This window comes from Molothrus aeneus, chromosome 9 (genome assembly GCF_037042795.1).
Source record: "Molothrus aeneus isolate 106 chromosome 9, BPBGC_Maene_1.0, whole genome shotgun sequence".
Lineage (NCBI taxonomy): Eukaryota > Metazoa > Chordata > Aves > Passeriformes > Icteridae > Molothrus > Molothrus aeneus.
The window spans coordinates 20975778-20992895 of record NC_089654.1 but is presented as its reverse complement, the minus strand read 5'-3'; the positions used below and the strand labels follow the sequence as shown (position 1 = coordinate 20992895).

The 17118-nt window shown below is 38.7% G+C and overlaps 1 protein-coding gene across 2 annotated transcripts in view; it reads left to right on the top strand.

The window, feature by feature from the left end:
* The window catches only part of VAV3 (vav guanine nucleotide exchange factor 3), a 147077-nt gene that overhangs the window by 43430 nt on the left and 86529 nt on the right, over positions 1–17118 (top strand). For both annotated transcript variants that reach the window (XM_066555521.1, XM_066555520.1), the window contains exons 3-7: positions 9094–9152; positions 9873–9938; positions 12213–12321; positions 14602–14694; positions 14789–14857. In XM_066555521.1, the coding sequence (XP_066411618.1) occupies positions 9094–9152; positions 9873–9938; positions 12213–12321; positions 14602–14694; positions 14789–14857 (396 nt within the window). The remainder of the gene's footprint in view (positions 1–9093; positions 9153–9872; positions 9939–12212; positions 12322–14601; positions 14695–14788; positions 14858–17118) is intronic.

Genomic DNA, 17118 nt, shown 5'->3' with positions numbered 1-17118 from the left:
CATAGAGTTGGGTTAGAACAGTGGGTGAAGAGCACAAAGTAGAGGACAAAAGTTTCTGTAGTCAGCAGAGCTGGTGAAATTCCAAGAGACATCTTAATAGTAAATATGACTATATGGTGAATAATAGGTTATCTCCTGGTATGCTCTTATTTACCACAGTATCTACATGTAAAATACATACTATGATCCCTGTCACAGACTTTAAGAACTCAAAATGTTCTTTTCAAGATCCAGATGAGTGAAAGCTACAGATGAGCATTTTTAAAAACATTAAAAAAGAAAGCAATCAATCCCACTTTCTCTTTACTTCTGCAGTGGCATTTTGGAAGGGTAGCATATAGATAACACAGCCTGCAAGCTGCTGCATGTTTTTAGTAATAAGATAGTAAAAAATAAAAATAGCAAGTTAGTTTCTTGCGTTCATTTTGTAATTTTCAGTATAAGGATCCAGCTCAAGGAGAATTGGGTACAAACATGATGGGAATGTATTTTTCTGCATATTTTCTTCCACTACTGCAAGTGTACTTAGTTTTTCTTAAATCTAAGTGAACATATGATTAGGGAGAAAAGCAAACCACTGCTCTGACCAAGTTTCAATAATAGAAGCTGACAATGCCACTTCCGTTGCAGCATGTCCTCCCAAGTTTAATTTTTTAAAATCCTGTATCAAATATGATGATTTTTAAAATGAGTGGAAGACAGTGAAATGTCAGAGTTAGGCCATCCTGTTGACTGTGTATCTTTTTGTGGTGTTGGAGGCAGGTGCTTCTCTGTTGGGCTGATGTAATCCCTTGTCTCTTCTGGTAGAGAGATCTCCTAGGAGTGTGAGGCCTGAAAGAGTGCTGTGGGCTTTTGTGAGCCACTGTGAGCGAGCTGAGGTAACTGCAGCAAAGAGAACAGCTCACTTCCCTTTGCACTGTAACAGAGAAGGGTTTTTTTCTTGCAGAGTATAAGGAGATATAAAGTGTGTAATTATGCCTACTAAATATTGCTATCTTCATTGATTATGTACTGGAGTAAATTCAATGCATGGTTCAGGTGTGACTTGTGTGTGACTAAGCAAAGGCACACACTAGTTAAATTTATGTAGTCAATGGTTAAAGTAAACTCAGAAAAGGGAGAAGTGTGGCAGTGACTGGCTCACCCAAGACAGGAAGAAAAACTCTTCCTCTCCTTTTAGCACAAAAGAAGAAGAAAAACTCCATTATACAGCCTCCTCTGAGTATTGTTCTTGAAAGGGTCAAAATTGACAAAGAATCTGTTTAAATATTAAAGTCAAATAACACAGTGGGAGTGAGGAAACCACATGCCATTTAAACTGCAGGATGCATACTTAAAACAGTATTGGAGGTGCAATCAATAATGAATATGTAAGCACTAATTTCCTTCTAAAATATCTGTATGCCAATTTTAAACATCCAAGGTCACAAACACCCAAAATATATATACGAAGTGTACAAACTGGTGGTTGCAGTTTAGAGAATTTGCTTGTTCTTTTTGAAACATGTAAAAACAGTCATCTGAAGTCTGTCAAAGGGCAGGGGCAAAATAAATGTAACTTTGGAAAACACACAACACTGATTTCTGTCCTTTCATATTTAAAAAACCCCACATGTCCCCACTTATCCAAGTCTGAACACCTTTGATAATCTCCCTGTTCAGTCATTAGGGATTTTAAAAGGAATGCTTACATTTAGGTAAAAAAAGAAATTGTATTAAAATATTCTATTTAAAATGCAGGAAAAAACCCCATTTCTTTCATGATTGATTACTGTTATGACCTATATAAAATATGGTAAAAAAATTATGGTATCATCAGTAAGTGTTCAAAAAGCATTGGAAAACAAGCACTTGATCAAAGCTGAATACAGCTCGAAGCTGAATACAGCTGTTTCTGAGTCTATGTTACCCTGTAGTGCTTATTCTGAAGGGAACTGGAATGGCTTAATAGCAGATAGGTTTTGCTGTACTGTCCTAGGAATATCCTTTTGTGTTCTTTTGCCCTTCATGCAAAACCTGAAATGTAGTGCATGCACCAGAAAGGACAAGCTCCAATTCCACGTTTAGAAGAGCTCTGAGGCAGTCTGCACTTTTGCTGTGAGTTGCAGTGTTGATAGCACAGCAATGCTTAAAGGTTGTCATTCTTTAAGCAAGATCTTAAAAAAAAGGAAAAGAAAAAAAAAATCAAACCCAGCCAAAAAACCAGCCTCAAATTTAACACCCCAGAAGGCATGGTGAGGGCTGAAGGTATTCAAAGAATCAAAACCACGAGCTGCAGACAGGAAGCAGCTGCTCACACTCCTTCCCTCCGAGCTTGCGTTAGGGAGTCTCTCGGCCTTGTGGACAAAATGAACCAAGGGCTGAGCAGGACTGTGCTGCTTGTGCAATTTAAACCCTTTTCATTTCCCTGTAAGAACAGAGCCATCTAGGGAACCTTTCTTGCTTTTGGACTAATGAGTGTAGCCTCATCAGAGACCTAAACTTTGAAAAATGGTGTATTAAATACAGTTTTTAAAACTATATATACATTTGTGTCCATTATTGGATATAGATTAGTCAAGACTTGCTTATTATAGTTCTAATAACATGATAGTGAATTTTACAGATTCCCAGAGAGCATTTGATTTTGCTTTTTCCTCCTTTAATGTTTAGGATTCTCATGTGCAGTTGTCAGCCAGTCCCATTGTTCTAGTTCCAGAGTTTGCATGACCAGAATCATCACTTCTGATAAAAGGAGTAAAATGTTCAGTGTGCAAAAGAGGGTAAATATTCTTGGCATCAACCCGTCCTTTTGGACACAAGGTCATCTGTCCTCACATCTTTGAGTGGTTTGTAAAAATAATGTTCTAGAAGCTTTGCCTGCCTTCCTGGTTCCAAACTGCCCATCTCTCTCCTTTTTAGAAGACTTTGGAGAAAAAGTTGCATGTTCTGTAGCTGTTGATTCCCTGGGGCTTTTGAAGTCCCCGCGGTTTGCGTCTCTGTATTTAGCTTATCTACGAACAAATCGGCAACACCCAGAAGGTTTTTTGTCTTTGCTATTTTTTTTTTCTTTTTTTTTTACTATGGAGGAACTTTCCTGCTGTGGAGACACTAACACTAGGGAGAGTGCATCTGAGATGAGACTTCCCTAGGGCACTGCGTGTAGAGTATGAAGGTCTGCATGCCCAGAGCCAGCCAGGCTTTCCCCTGCGGCACAACAGCACCTCTGAGCTCTCTTCTTGCAGCTGGGGCTCAGAGGAAACGTGCATGACTGCCAAAACCAGCTTTTACAGCAATTGTACCCTTGCTGCCTCTGCATGAAAGCATTTGGCACCTGGTTTCAAACCTTTTTTCACGGTTGCTGGCAGGCTTCTGTCAGTCACAAAGACTTGGCTCGGGGTTGTGGATTTCTCTGCCACGGTTCCCTGGGACGGTTGGTCTATTTTCCTTACTGCTCCCATGCCAGCTGAGCATTGATGGGAAGGAAGGATGAAGTAGTCCTCAGATGTGTTTTCTTAGAGTATAGTTCAGTGGAAATGGAAGAATGGACACGGACAATGAGACAGCCAGGATCAGGATGGCTGAAGGTGATGCCAGTGAGAAAACTGACAGCATCCCACAGCTGGTGATTACCCCAGTGGAAAGTAAATTTGTGCCTTTCCTTTGGATTGCACCTATCAGTGCTCTACACCCGAAGCCCGGATTTTGTCTGAATGAGGCGAAGATCAGGAATGTGAAGCTGTGTGTAATGAAACACAGATGACATTTCTACCTGCTGAAGGTCTGCAGTCTGTCCTCTTCCTAAGGAGGTGTTGGTGCAGGTGCCAAGGCTGTAAATTGTCTTTCACAGCTTTGTGTCTGTATGGCTTTGACACTTCAGTGCGTGCCACAACAGTTATTTAGTAGAGGCATATTTGCATAGCTGGCATTTAAAAATTGGGGTTTTTATTTTGTTTTTAAAGGATGTGTTAAGATGCCAGTATGTGAAACAAATGTTTGCTTTTAGGTCAGGTTTTTTCTTCTCTCTCTCTCTTTTTTTTTCCCCTCTTTTTTCTTCCCCCCCCCCCCCCCCCCCTCCCCGTCTTTCCTTTCATTTTAAGGCGTTTTCATTCATTTTGCCTTTTGGAAAAGCCCTCATCCTTTCTCCTTCTCTAGAGGATTGTGGTTTGATTAAAACTAACCTGAAGCAACACAGACTACTAACAGGGTACCCGAACAAGGGCAGATGGAAAGAAAATGTTCAATTTAGCTTATGAACACGCTTTACTTGGAATAATATGCTCATTTACTCAATAATATGCTCAGCTGTGTAATCATCCTGGAGTTGTCTGGCTTAATGTTTGGGTTTTTTTTCTTTTTATCTGTTAACCAAGTAAAGTGGAAATGTAGCAGTTCCTAGAGGTCTTCTGGTTCACAAGTTAGTGATGAATTAGTGTACAATATTAATACATATTAATCAGTATATGTATTTCAACTTCCCCCCCTGTGCCAAATGAAGTATTGATCTAGGGTTGTCCAGAGGCTGGTAAATTCTACGGTAGCAAAAGATAAACCTTTCTTCATGTGAGCAATTTGAGACTATATTTATGTATAGCATTTTCATCTTGTCTCTGAGTGACAGAGACACAAAATGATGTTTCTCTTTCCCCTCCTCCTCGCTAGTCTGGTGAATGAGTGAAAACAGCTTCATGAGAACTCACTCAGCATGTGGGCATGACTGGCAGTTCTGGCTTTAAAGTGTCCTGGAGATGAGGCACTTAAAGTTGGCCTCATAAGAGCCTCACCCCATACTGCAGAGAATGTATGGTGTTGTGTTCTCCAGAAACATTGGATTTCTATATGCATTGGCTTTTTATTTTTCATGATCTGCCCAGAGCTCTGACTTTTACTGTGCTGTAGGAAAACAGAACCTGATAGAAGTGCCTGCTTGGAAACAACTGGTTTGATGATCCAACAAGTGAATCTTTCTAGGTTTTATTGGCATAAACTATGAAACTGATGCCATCAATATTTGTTGATCACTTAATATTTTCAGTTTAGGTAAATATCAGAAATATAAATATGGGCATAGTTGTTATAGTAGCTGTCAGTAGCACAGAGTTATTGCTTGTTTGTTGAGACAGCGAGTTGCAAAATCATTTACTTCTGTTTCTCCTAAAAGTGGAAAAATACTCTTAAAATGTACCTAATCTGTTCTTTAATTGCATAATTTGCAAGTTCTTTTTAAAGAAATGAGATTAAAAAGAGACACAACTAAAATACCTTAGAAAGGGACATTTTAAACTCAGACACACTAATGCTATGGAAAGTTGTAAAATAGTCCCGTTAGTGTACTACTGCTGCTGTAAGCAGGCACAGGAATATCTGATGTGATTAACTGAAGAGTATGGCTGCAGGAAATTACAAAATAATGTTTTGGCAAGGCATATTAAAGTTCTTATGTAAACTGGAGAATCTGACCTACAACTGGAAGTCAAGTCAAGCCATAATAAATATCAAGCAAAAAAAATGGTGTTAGAGTTCCTAATGAAGTAAAGAGTTAATGATGTACAATGTGAGACTATTGCTCTTGCCAGCAGTGCCTGAAACATGAATGAGGAGCAGAGCCACTCACCAGGGTGTGGGCTGAGGTGTGCTTCCTCTTCCAAAGCTGTAGATTTGAATTTTGTGTCATATTTTGCATAAATTGCCTATGTACTGAGAAACAAACTTGGATGTTCGCATCTTCTTGAAGTGAATGTGACTTTGATGTGACTTCTAAAGACCTGCTTAACCTCTGTCTCGTGGTGTTAGGCAGTGCAAAGGAGCTGTTCTGGGGTGGTGCAGTGAGGCTTCCTTTTATGCCTGGAAGCCTCTTGCTAATATCTCCCAGTGTCAGGCTCCCAGCAGGCAAATCACAGAGCTATTGTGCTTTTCAGTGCGAAGGAATGTATTTGTTGTGGGATGTTTTGGAGTATAAATGTTTCTTTTTTTGTGTGTTGTAGCTGGCCAGAATGTCAATGAGGAATCTTTACTGAGTACCTGTTTTTTGCGGACTGCTCCTGCTGGTCTTGTGTGTGCAAAACTCTGCAGCCCTTTGTACATTTGTTTGTTGCAGGGCAGCACCAGGCATGGAATCCCTGTTGTTCTGGACTTTGTACAGGCAAGGAGTGCTACTTTTGCACTTAAACTAAAATCCAGTTAAGCCTTATTCAAATTACAGGAGCATCTGTCAGAGTCCTTGATTTGGAAGAGAGCTGGGTGATCATTTAGGGTTAAATGCATGAAAGGGATTAAAGCTCTGCTGAAAGGAAGAGAGCAAAGCAAAAAAAGCACATGCAAAGTGCTAAATTGCATGTTAGGGACTTTAATGTGTATAGTACGTTGTAATTTTGGAGTTCAGAATATTATAGGTTTCCTCGCATCAACTGTATAGGGCTTCAAACAATCACTGTTCTGAAAAACTCCTAAATCTTTCTTTTGTCAGTTATTGAAAATCAGACATTTTGCTGCATTTAAGTTAGTTTTGCTGAATGATTATTGAGATTCTGTTTATCAGACAATTCAGCCCATACACAACTGCAATCATCCCCGTGGACCTTGACATTTGGGAACTCTTAGTTGTTTCTGTAGTGTCTCAGAACCAAAGAACTGAAATTTCTTGTAGAATGAGAATCTTGCTTTGCCCCACCTTTTGTTGGAGCAAATACATTTACACGCATATGATACTGGGTTAGTGTGTTGACCAGAAGTGGTAATTCCATGTGTGATTACTGGTGTAAGTATTCTTGACATTTTCTCAGAATTCTTTCGGGAATCCGCAACTGCAAGAAAAATGCCTCTCGGTAAATATGGTTCTGTTTCTTGATAGAGCTGTTTTAAGCTGGTAAATATGGTTCTGTTTCTTGATAGAGCTGTTTTAAGCTGTCGTTTAATAGGAGTGGTTCAATGGGTAAGCATTATCTTTTGTTCTGTGGAAGTTGAATCTGTGTTCTAATCTTTACTAGAGACTGGAATGCTTAATGGTTTCTGTTCTAAGGGCAGGGAAGACTCTTGTAGTCTCCTGTTGTCTCTAGTCATACAGTTCCTTTCTCCACCCTTTTCTCTGCACATTTTCTGGTAAATGCTTCTCTGGCTTCCCCAGTGTGTGTGGGTGTCATCGTGGGCCTCTGTGCCCGCCCCCTCCAAGTTTTCACATCAGTTCCTGAAAAAGTTTTTCTATTCCTCTAATATATAAATCTTGCTTTTGTTTGTGTACATAGTGATAGTTCTAAAATGTAACTTGGCAGTGCACTTTGGGAACCATGTTTGCTAGTTACCTACCTAAAATTCATAATTTTATTTGTACGGCTTTTTTTTTTTTTTTTTTTTAATGTGATCTTGAAGGAGCTGTAATTAGCTGTGAAGAGTAAGCCATATGTCTACTGGGTTTGATTATGCTAGATAAGTGAGACTCCCTCTAAGGAAAAGGGTCTGTGTGGGTGGAATAGTTTGCAAGAGATTTTTGTATGCTGGGAAATATCATGTTCAAACAAGTAAGGGATATTCAGTTCATCAGACTTGCCCCTCTTTGTTTTGAGAACCATGAAGCCTCCTCTGATTTTGCCAGTCAGTGCCCACCCATGCATCAGGACAGATCATTTTGCCATTGAATCCCACAGCATCTTGTCTTGTGTGGCTCAGGGCTCCTTGCAGCTGCAGGTGTGCAGGGGCAGGCTCTGGTCTGCTATGGAAACCAGAACTCCCCTGACACAAAGACTTGTTAAAGGAGTCTTTTTTCCCTTTTGATCTTTTGATTAATATGAAATAGCTTTTAATTCATTTTGTCATTTATTTAACCAACTTTTATTCACAATTTCTAAAGCTTATTCTAGACCATATTGCATTTCTTCTGTTCAGAGGGGAAATATGTGCCCCCATCTTTGATTATGTTAATGGCATATTTATTTGTTTTTTTTTTATTCTTTGCTGTTAGGCAAAACAAGATTTTTTTTAAGGCATTAATTTTCACAGCTGTTTAAATGAACTCCAAATATTGCTTTCACAGGATTAATCTAACATTAGTTCTTAATTTTCCTTATGTGCCTATGAATTATTATTCACTATGGAGACTTTGTAACTTCAGTTTAAGCTATAGTTTGTGATATTTCCCTGTGGTTTTTACTTTGTCATTCTCCTATATAAACATGTGATTTTCCTTCCTTTGAGAGATGCACTTTTAACTCTCTTTTATAGTCATGGTAGTCTTGTAATTAAAACTTCAAAAATAAACAACTGAAATTGTAGTGATTATTGCCAAATGCCTGTGAAATGTAGAAATGTAGAATTGCTGTACTGAATTTTGATACTTCTGATAAAAAGCTTCTTTTGATATTTCTCTTCAGCTTAATATGGTTTTTGATTTGAAAAGATACAGGCTGAAACTTCTGAGGAGTTCAGAGGAAACCTTGTCACTGAAGTGTGGACATTGAGGCAGGGTGTCATTTTGGGTCATTTTCTCTCTCTAGCAAATAAGACTCGCATGTCTGTGCATGAGTAAACAGTAATGATGGAGAGGGCTGGCCAGGCAGACTCAAATAGGTCTTGTATGAATTCAATTGCCAGCAGAACAACCTCATGTATGTGACCTTGTGTGTGTATTCCACCCTTCTTAATGCTCCCCCTCGCTTTGTGTGTAACCTCGGCGCTTACAGGAGGTGTTCTCTTAGGATGAGGTTTCCCAGGCTGCTGCCGTATTCCAGCCATGAGGAAGAGCTCCGGGCTCCTCTGTCCGGCTCTGGCCGCGGGGCCGATGGGAGCGCTCAGCTCTGACCCCGAGGTGGCGGAGCTCTGGCTCTGTGTCGCCGCTCCGCCACCCCGCCGGGCCCCGGGCTTCTGCTGCCTCGGCCTCTGGCTCCCTCTGCTGCCCAAACTCCTCCTGCTGCAGCTACCCAAGGAACCCAAGCAGTCTTAGGACAAAATTTAATTCCAAGCGCATCCAGGTCCAACTGCAAACTGTGTTTGGCACAGCCAGATTTTGTCTCTGTTTATATAATTTGATTTGAAGTAGTGCTGCTGATAATGAAACAGTAGAGAACAAAATGTTTTATTGCTTCTGTTCTACAACTAATCAGAGTTTGCTTCCCTCTCCTGCAGGTGATAGAAACACTTTCGAAGCTTTCCCGCACTCCCATTGCACTGGGCACAGGCATAAGGTATGTTCTTGCTATTGGGAACGGTGGCACTGATGCCTCTTGGTGGGATGCTCCTTGGCAAGGTTGTTAGAAGCAGTATAGTCTGTGTCCCCCACTAAGGGCTTCTCCAGCTGTAAGCCAGGGTGCCAGGTGGGCAGGTGTGCAAGGCTCTGGACCTCTGAGGAGCTCCAGAAGGTGTGTGCTGCCTCTTGCTGAAGGGCCTGAGTGGTGTGTACTGCTCATGCTGAAACAGGAGGTGAACAGAGGAGCAGCAGTTCTGGGATTGCAGAACTTGTGTGATAATTGTGACACAGGGATCAGAAGTCAAGCTGATGGAGTGGTGACTTATGTAGAGACAAATAGGGTTTCTTTTCTTTCTCGCTTCTAAAAAATCAGCAAAATTGGCCAAGTTTGTGAGATTCTTGTTTTCAAAAAGAAACCAAAATAACCCCCAATCAGACCTAACTTGAAAGTTTTGATCACTTTTTCCAGTTGAAAAATGTCAATGGTGTGTATTAGTGGTGATTAATAACAACTGTGCCCAGTAGGGTTTTTATTATATTAAGTGTTAATCCACATAATGAAGTATAAATACGCATACACTGCTCATCAGAGAAAGGGGGGAGCATATAAGCACATTAGTATACAATAATCTGTGTGAAAACTTTGGAAACCAAACAGAAATCCACTATATGACTAGGCTTGTGGTGTCTGTAATTAATGCTATTTTTCTTTCTATAGGCCCTTCCCTACAGAAGAAAGTGTTGATGATGAAGATATCTACAAAGGTCTTCCTGATTTAATAGAGTATGTTTTAAATACTAATTAATATTAAACTGTTAATATTAATCTGTAAATTAATTACAGATTTTGGTCTTTCAGTTGCATACTATTGTTTGTATTGTGTTGTAGAACATATAGGTTTAATGAGAATGGGGTATTTATTTAATTAGTAAATATTTTGTTAGTTATTATGCTGACCAGGAAGAATTCATTATGAAAACTTTTTTGAATTATTACACTACATTTGTGTATATAAAGCAGCATGTTTCACAGAGGGTGCTTGTAGCAAAGGAAATAAAGAATGCATTTCTAAGTTACCTGTCAATACGATGAGAATGCTTTCAGAAGATTGCAATATCACTTGTAAGGAAATTGTCTTGAGCTAGCAAAGAAAATGAATGTTTGGATCATAATTCAAGTGTATCTTTTCCCTAAAGTCAGTGAAATTTTTAATGTGAGTGCATTTACCTCTTCTGGGTAAGTGTTTGCAGGATTGTCAGGATACTCTTGTGTCTTATGGCTGGGATCTCTCAAGATCCATGAGGAATCATGTTGGACAAGAGCCAGGTCAGAGCTCACTGTTCCAAGGCTCAAAGTTCACCAGCACTCCTTGCATGTTGCTTCCTGCAGTGTGGGAAAGAAGCTGCTGTTCACACCAGGGATTTGTTTCTTCAGTGCCTATAAAGAAGGGAAACCTCAGTGTGATTGGCATTGCTCAATTTACCACTTTCCCTGCAAAGCTTGTCCTTGTCTCTGCAGCTGACTGACTGTGTCATAGATAATTGCTTTTCACTCTGTGTAGCAGAGCATGCAGAAGGCAGGAGTTGTAGTCTCCTCTGAGACCCAAGTGGGCAAGAGGTGATGTCCTTATCTCTTAGATGTGGTGGCATTATAACTGTTTGAAAATATTTTCACCAGTTCTTAAATGGGTATGTAAATTCAGCATTGTGAGACAGCCTTTCATTAAAAAAAAAACCTAACAAATCATACCAAAGAAATGGATTTGTAACTCTTCTTGTGTAACAAATTATGAAAATTATTAACAGAAGTTTAATAGTTGCATGCTGTCTCAATTGTGGAGGAAGCAATTCAAGAATAAGAAACAAATGTGCCAGTGAATAATGCAAATAGCTTACATTTTTTAGTTTCCCTCAATTATCAGTAAGTTTGTTTGAAATTGATTTAATTTTCCCTGAGTTTAAATGGTGTCTAAAGAATTTAAAATTAAGTCTTTTTGTCAGAAAGAGCTGTAGTAGCTAAATGTTTCTATCCTTACTCAACCTTTTTGCCAGCTTTTGTTCCCTGGAGCAGAGGTGGTAGAATGCAGTGTGTGCTGCATCTGACAGCTGCCAGTGTTTAATGCTAAATGCCAGCACAGCATCACTGCTGGTGGGAACTGAAACGCTGGACTAACCTGTTGGTTTTTACTCTGAAGGGTTTCAGTGTTGTCTTCCAATAGGATAAACCTCAAAATTCTATATTGTTATTGTGACTTGACCGCTTTCAGTATCTTTTAGAGTTTTTTTGTAGACTTACCCTAAGGAATAGGAGTGAGAGTTATTATAGGCTTGATGCAGCCCTAGCACAAAGCAGGTAGCACTCTAGCAGGGCTGACTGTAATGAAGCTGAATTAGCTGAGGGCAGAGTTGAGCACTGACTTTCTGCTGTATTTTTATGGTCCCGGTAATCGCAGGGCATTGCTTGCACATACTTGGTTTCGTTGAACTGTCTGATTTTCAGTTTGATTCCTTTGTTCATTTTTGTGTAGCTGAAGGGTGTGTGAGATAATCCAGATTCTGGTTTATGATGTGGAGGTACAGTGCCTCAGTGCTGGCTCTGCAGTCTCTGGTGTATTTTACCCTGGCTCATCCTTTCTTCAGACAGGGAGAAGACCTGTAACAGTCTCAATCTCAGTGCAGTGGGATGCAAGCAGTAATGACAGGCAGCTCCTCTTCACTGGATGTGGTGGGGAAAAGGTCAAGGAAAAGAGGGCAGCTGGATTGTAGCTTGTGACAAAACTGTCCTGAGGTGTTGCTTTTGCTGCTGGTTTAGTTCCCATGTAGTTCTAAATTCATTAGTCTTCAGTATTTTGTTGATTCTGTAAAATTTATTTTAAATGAATTGAGAAAAGAAAATTAATTAATGGACCTAATTTCCCTTAATGAGTTATTTTCATTAGCTATTCTATTAATTATTCTGTTTGTTTACTGTAGAACCTTCTCCTATGAGTAGTCCCTTGCAGGGCTGGTGGTACTTTGTCTGTGCTGCACATTTTTTTTTCTTGTCTTATCTTTTCAGTGAAACTGGTGTTGAGGAAGATGAGGAGTTGTATGATTGTGTCTATGGAGAAGATGAAGGTGGGGAAGTTTATGAAGACCTAATGAAAGATGAAGCAGCACAGCAACCTGTATGTTTTCCAGTTCCTAGCTGCTTTGGAACAATAGCAGTTAACTTTTTGAAAGTTGAAATGATGTCTTTATAGATAGTTTCACTGACCCTCCTGCTCAGCTGCATCCAGTGTTCTCATGTGCAGAGTATCATCTTCTATGTGAGACTTTGCAGGCTTTTTGGGTAAAGGGGAAAACATTAACTATAGTAAGCCTTAAAAAAAAAAAGTGATTTTTAAATGAAATACAATAATTACTTTGATAGTTTTGAGTAGTAAAATTTACCAGCTATTTTAAGAACAGTTAATTGAATTGCTTACTTGAAAGTGTCCTACCTTCAAATTTGTTATAACTTTGTGAAATTCTTGTGTATAATATTATTTCAACCATAGTTTAGGTGACTAGCCTAACAAGGACAACTCAGAATTATTTCAAAATAATGAATTTCCTGTTTATTCAACCATGTAGATTTATGTTGCGAAGTAAACTATTCCACTAAGTTTTCCCTAGGTGTAGCTGAACTCCAGAGGCACCTTTTCTTACCTGTACTGGTATCACACATTATTTCTTATTCCCTCTTTCCTTTTACTTATTGCACTCAAATTCTAGATGTTTCCAGAGTGGATAGAAAAATTGGCATGTCAATTTCTGCCAAAAGTGTCTGTGTTAGTGATCTCTTTGGGTTAGGTGAGCACAAAACTGAAGTGAATGGTTTTAACTGGAATGCCAGGATTTGTTTGCATCGCTCATATAAGTACTGATGAACAACAAATGCCCAAGTTTTGCAAATGGATATAAACTATTGAGTATGGCAACTTCTGTAATGGGGCAAATATGCAAGCATTTTTTGGACAGTATTGAGCTAAAGGTAAAAAATAGCTGAAAGTCTAAATAATGTCAAATTTTAATATTTTATAGAAATTACCTACAGTTAACTGTGGCAGTGTCTTCTTCCCTGAACAAAAGAATTTGGGAATACATTTGAGATGAGGGTGACCATGATGATGCTTACAAAGCACAATTTTTCTGATAAGACTGCATTTTTGCAAAATGGTTACTTGTGTCTGCATCTGATAAAGACAGAATCTTACTGTTCATTGTGGGAAAATGAAGAACTGCACAAATTGGGTTTTCAAGAGTAGTTTCTGAAATGTTAAAATTTCAGTCTAGAAATTCTGCTATTCCTAGATAAATCTTTTGTTCAAAAGCTAAAGGTAGTTTTTCTGAATGGAAAGAACTACAGTGCTAAATTTCTACACCTGACTCTCTCTGTATTTGAACATCATCTAGTCATCTGGTCTGTGTGCAGCATAGGAATTCTCTACATTGGATGAAAATAAGTAAGATACAACCAGGGATATGCTGAAGGGTGTTGCAAGTTGATAAATAGGCTTCAGAAAGTATGTTGTAGTTCTGTTGTTTGTTAAGATACTGCTTCTTGTTGTTGGAGAAAACATTTTGGATTAGTCACTGCTTCTAACTGCAAAAGCCTATCCAGTTACTGTGTCAAACCTCCACGCTGACCTCTAATGTCTCCAGAGCTTCTGTGCCTTGCTTGACATGAACGGTTCCATATCATCTTCCAGTTATTTACTCTTCTATTTGAAATAGGATTTTATCGAAGCTGTAATGCTGTAAATCCTATCTTGGGTAAGAGTGCTTGTAAACTATTTTTATAGAGTCATGTAATTACTAATAATTACTTCCATGTCCTAGGAGTCTGGTGGTTTACATGGAAAAGTCCAGGGTCTTGTTGGAGGCACACACATACATATGCAACAGCTGAACTTTGAGGTCACTGCGCTTCCTGATCTGAGAACATACTCCTGTTGAGTCTGAAGAGAAAGCTCCCCTTGAGAAATAAAAGGGGAATAACTGTAAATAAGTACAAGGATTAGACTGAATCCAATATTTATGGCAATGCAAAGTTGCTTAAGTGATTTAGCCACATTAAGTTTAATAAAATTATTAACTGCTGGGTATTTTAAATAAGATTTTTCAGTCTGGATGTAAATTAAATGTGACCTTGTATTTCAGCTTCCAAAGTACATGCTGATACTTCAGTGTTTTATGTCTAAACATTAATTTTTCATAATTTACTTTGATTTTGATTTTACTAAAGTCATCATCTAATTGAACATTAAAATATTCTTGGTTATTTCTGTCATCTTTGGAGGCTGCAGTACTCAGGGAAATTCAGGAAGCAGTTATCCTAATTGTGTAATTCTAAACAAATAAAACCATTTCTTATCCATTAGGTGCCTGTTAATGACTTAAACTTGACTCCATTGTAATTGCAGAAATGTCCTGAAAATGACATAAGAAGCTGTTGTCTTGCTGAAATAAAGCAAACTGAAGAGAAGTACACTGAAACCCTGGAATCGATTGAGAAAGTAAGATGCTGCTTACAGACTTGTAACATGCATTTTTACAGCAGTCTAGAAGAAAAATTAAAATAGCCAATGTATATATAATTTTTTCTTTCAGTTTTTCATGGTGCCATTGAAAAGATTTCTGTCAGCATCAGAGTTTGATACTGTTTTCATCAACATTCCTGTGAGTAATTACATATTTAATGAACAGACATGAGGTTCATAGCTGATTATGATATATTGGTGTTAATGTGTTACTGCACAAAATGATTCTTTGAAATACAATGCATGGTGTGTTTATGTGGATATTAGTTCATTAAAAAAGATGTACACTAGCAATTTTTTTTTTCTGCTTGAGGGAATAAGGTAAGATAAATATGATTAGCATGTGAGATAGTGAATTGTTATAAATTGCAGTATTTTTGATCTTTAAAAGCTAATAATTTCTAGAAATGGTTTATCTTCTAATAAATGCTGATACTTTAATGATGGTACGAAGTTGTGACTGCTAAGTTACCTGTCGCTGTGTACTGACTATCTGTAGCTGCTCTGCAATTCCTTGTAGCTGCCCTGGCTCCTACATCTTTGAACACACTTGAAAGTTAACTCACAATTTTGGACTCAGAATCTGGTGCTGGAAAGGATTAAGGAAATCCTCTGTGAATCATCTAGGAAACCTCCTATTTGACTGAAACAATAGTGGTGCCTGTGATTGCTACTTTGTGTCATTTATTTTCAGCTTAATCAAAACAGTATGACAGTTTACATGTATTTTTAGTTGATAAGAGATCAGCATGTCTTTACTCAGTCAAACTTTAAAGAAATTGTCTGAAGCCTCTCTCAAACCAGACAAATGAAAGCAATGTTCTTTTATGAGGCCTTTTTAAAGAAAGGGTCCCCGGAGTGTGGCCCATGAGCCACATCAAGCTATTACTGCTTGTAAAATATTACCTCTGGTTTGGCCATACCTGGCATGTCCAACAGGCTCTCAGGTTATAGGAGGAGGTGTTGGGGATTTTTTCCTGTTCTGCGAGAACCTGGCCTGTTGGTAAAAATGTTTTGGTTGCTGTTCCAGCATCATCCTGATAGCAGGTAAGTTCTGACAGTTATTATGCGGATGATACCTGACCCCTCGCCATGTTTTTCCCTCACTGAAGTTTTTACTCTGCCTCTTGATTGCTATCATGTCCTCCACTTTAAATATTAGTCCAAAACACTGTCACAGATATCAGTAACTAACTTATCTTCTTGAATTACATCAGCTCCCCACAGAGATCCCTTTGCTTTTGAAAACAAATCTATATTCTGTCCTGCATTAGTATTTCTTACTCATTGCAAATAAAGCCATGATGTGCCCTAAGTTACTGTAAACCTCTTTCCTAAGGCTCTGTGTGCCCAGGCATATTGACTTTTTTTCAAAGACCTAATTCCAGTCAATGGAAACACTGCACAAGGGTACAGAAAGGGCTTGAATGCTGTTAGCACAAGCAGGGAGGTCAGCCCACTCACTACTAGTTAAAGGATTGCATGGGATCACAGAAGATGAAAAAGAACAAAACCTGTATATTTTAGACTAGGGAGACACATAGTGAGCTTATATTTTGGTTGTTTGGTATTGCTTTTTGTTACCAGCATTCAATATTCTGCTGTTAGAAGATGCTGCTTATTTCCAACTCCAGGAGCATTTCATAGGCATCTAATAACCTTAAAAGAAATACAGGACTTGGCTAAGCCAAAAATATTTGCAAATGCTTTGTCTGCTCAGGCCTTGTCTGTGTGGCAGTTCCTCAGCAGGAAGGCTGGAGGGCAGTGGAAGCTTGCTTTAGACTAAAAATAGCTGCTACACAGAGCTCTGCAGCAAAGTGAGATGTGAAGAGCAAGTGCTGTGTTCTCAGAGCAGAATGGATTTTCTTCTGTTAAGGGGCTGTGGTGAAGGATTGTTTCCTTAGAATGATGTTATATTCCTTAAATAGACTCTAAAAGATGCTTGCTGATATCAAAATACTTCATTTTGAAGAAAAAAACCAATTACCCCGAATTACTCACCAGTCTAAAGAGAGTGCCTTTCATTGGCAGACATATAAGTTCTGTTCTTTTAAGTTAATGTATGGCTTTATATTTGCATCTGTATAGGTCTGTCTATATTGTGTATACATGCATTTGTATGTACATCTATGTGTGCACCCACATATAAATGCACTTATAGGTGCACCTGTGCATGCCTGTGAATTATATATATGGACATACTTTCATCTCTCTTTCTCTCTGTATGTGTAACAGATACTGAAGTGTTGGAATATTCATTAACTTCAAATGATGTTAACATTAGTTTAGTTTAAAACTTAATTTGAATTAGAGATGGCAACCCAAAAAGACCCATTGTTCCCTTAGCATTAAGCTGTTTTTCAGGGCTATTGCTTAGCTGAGTCCCTGTGTGCTCCTTAG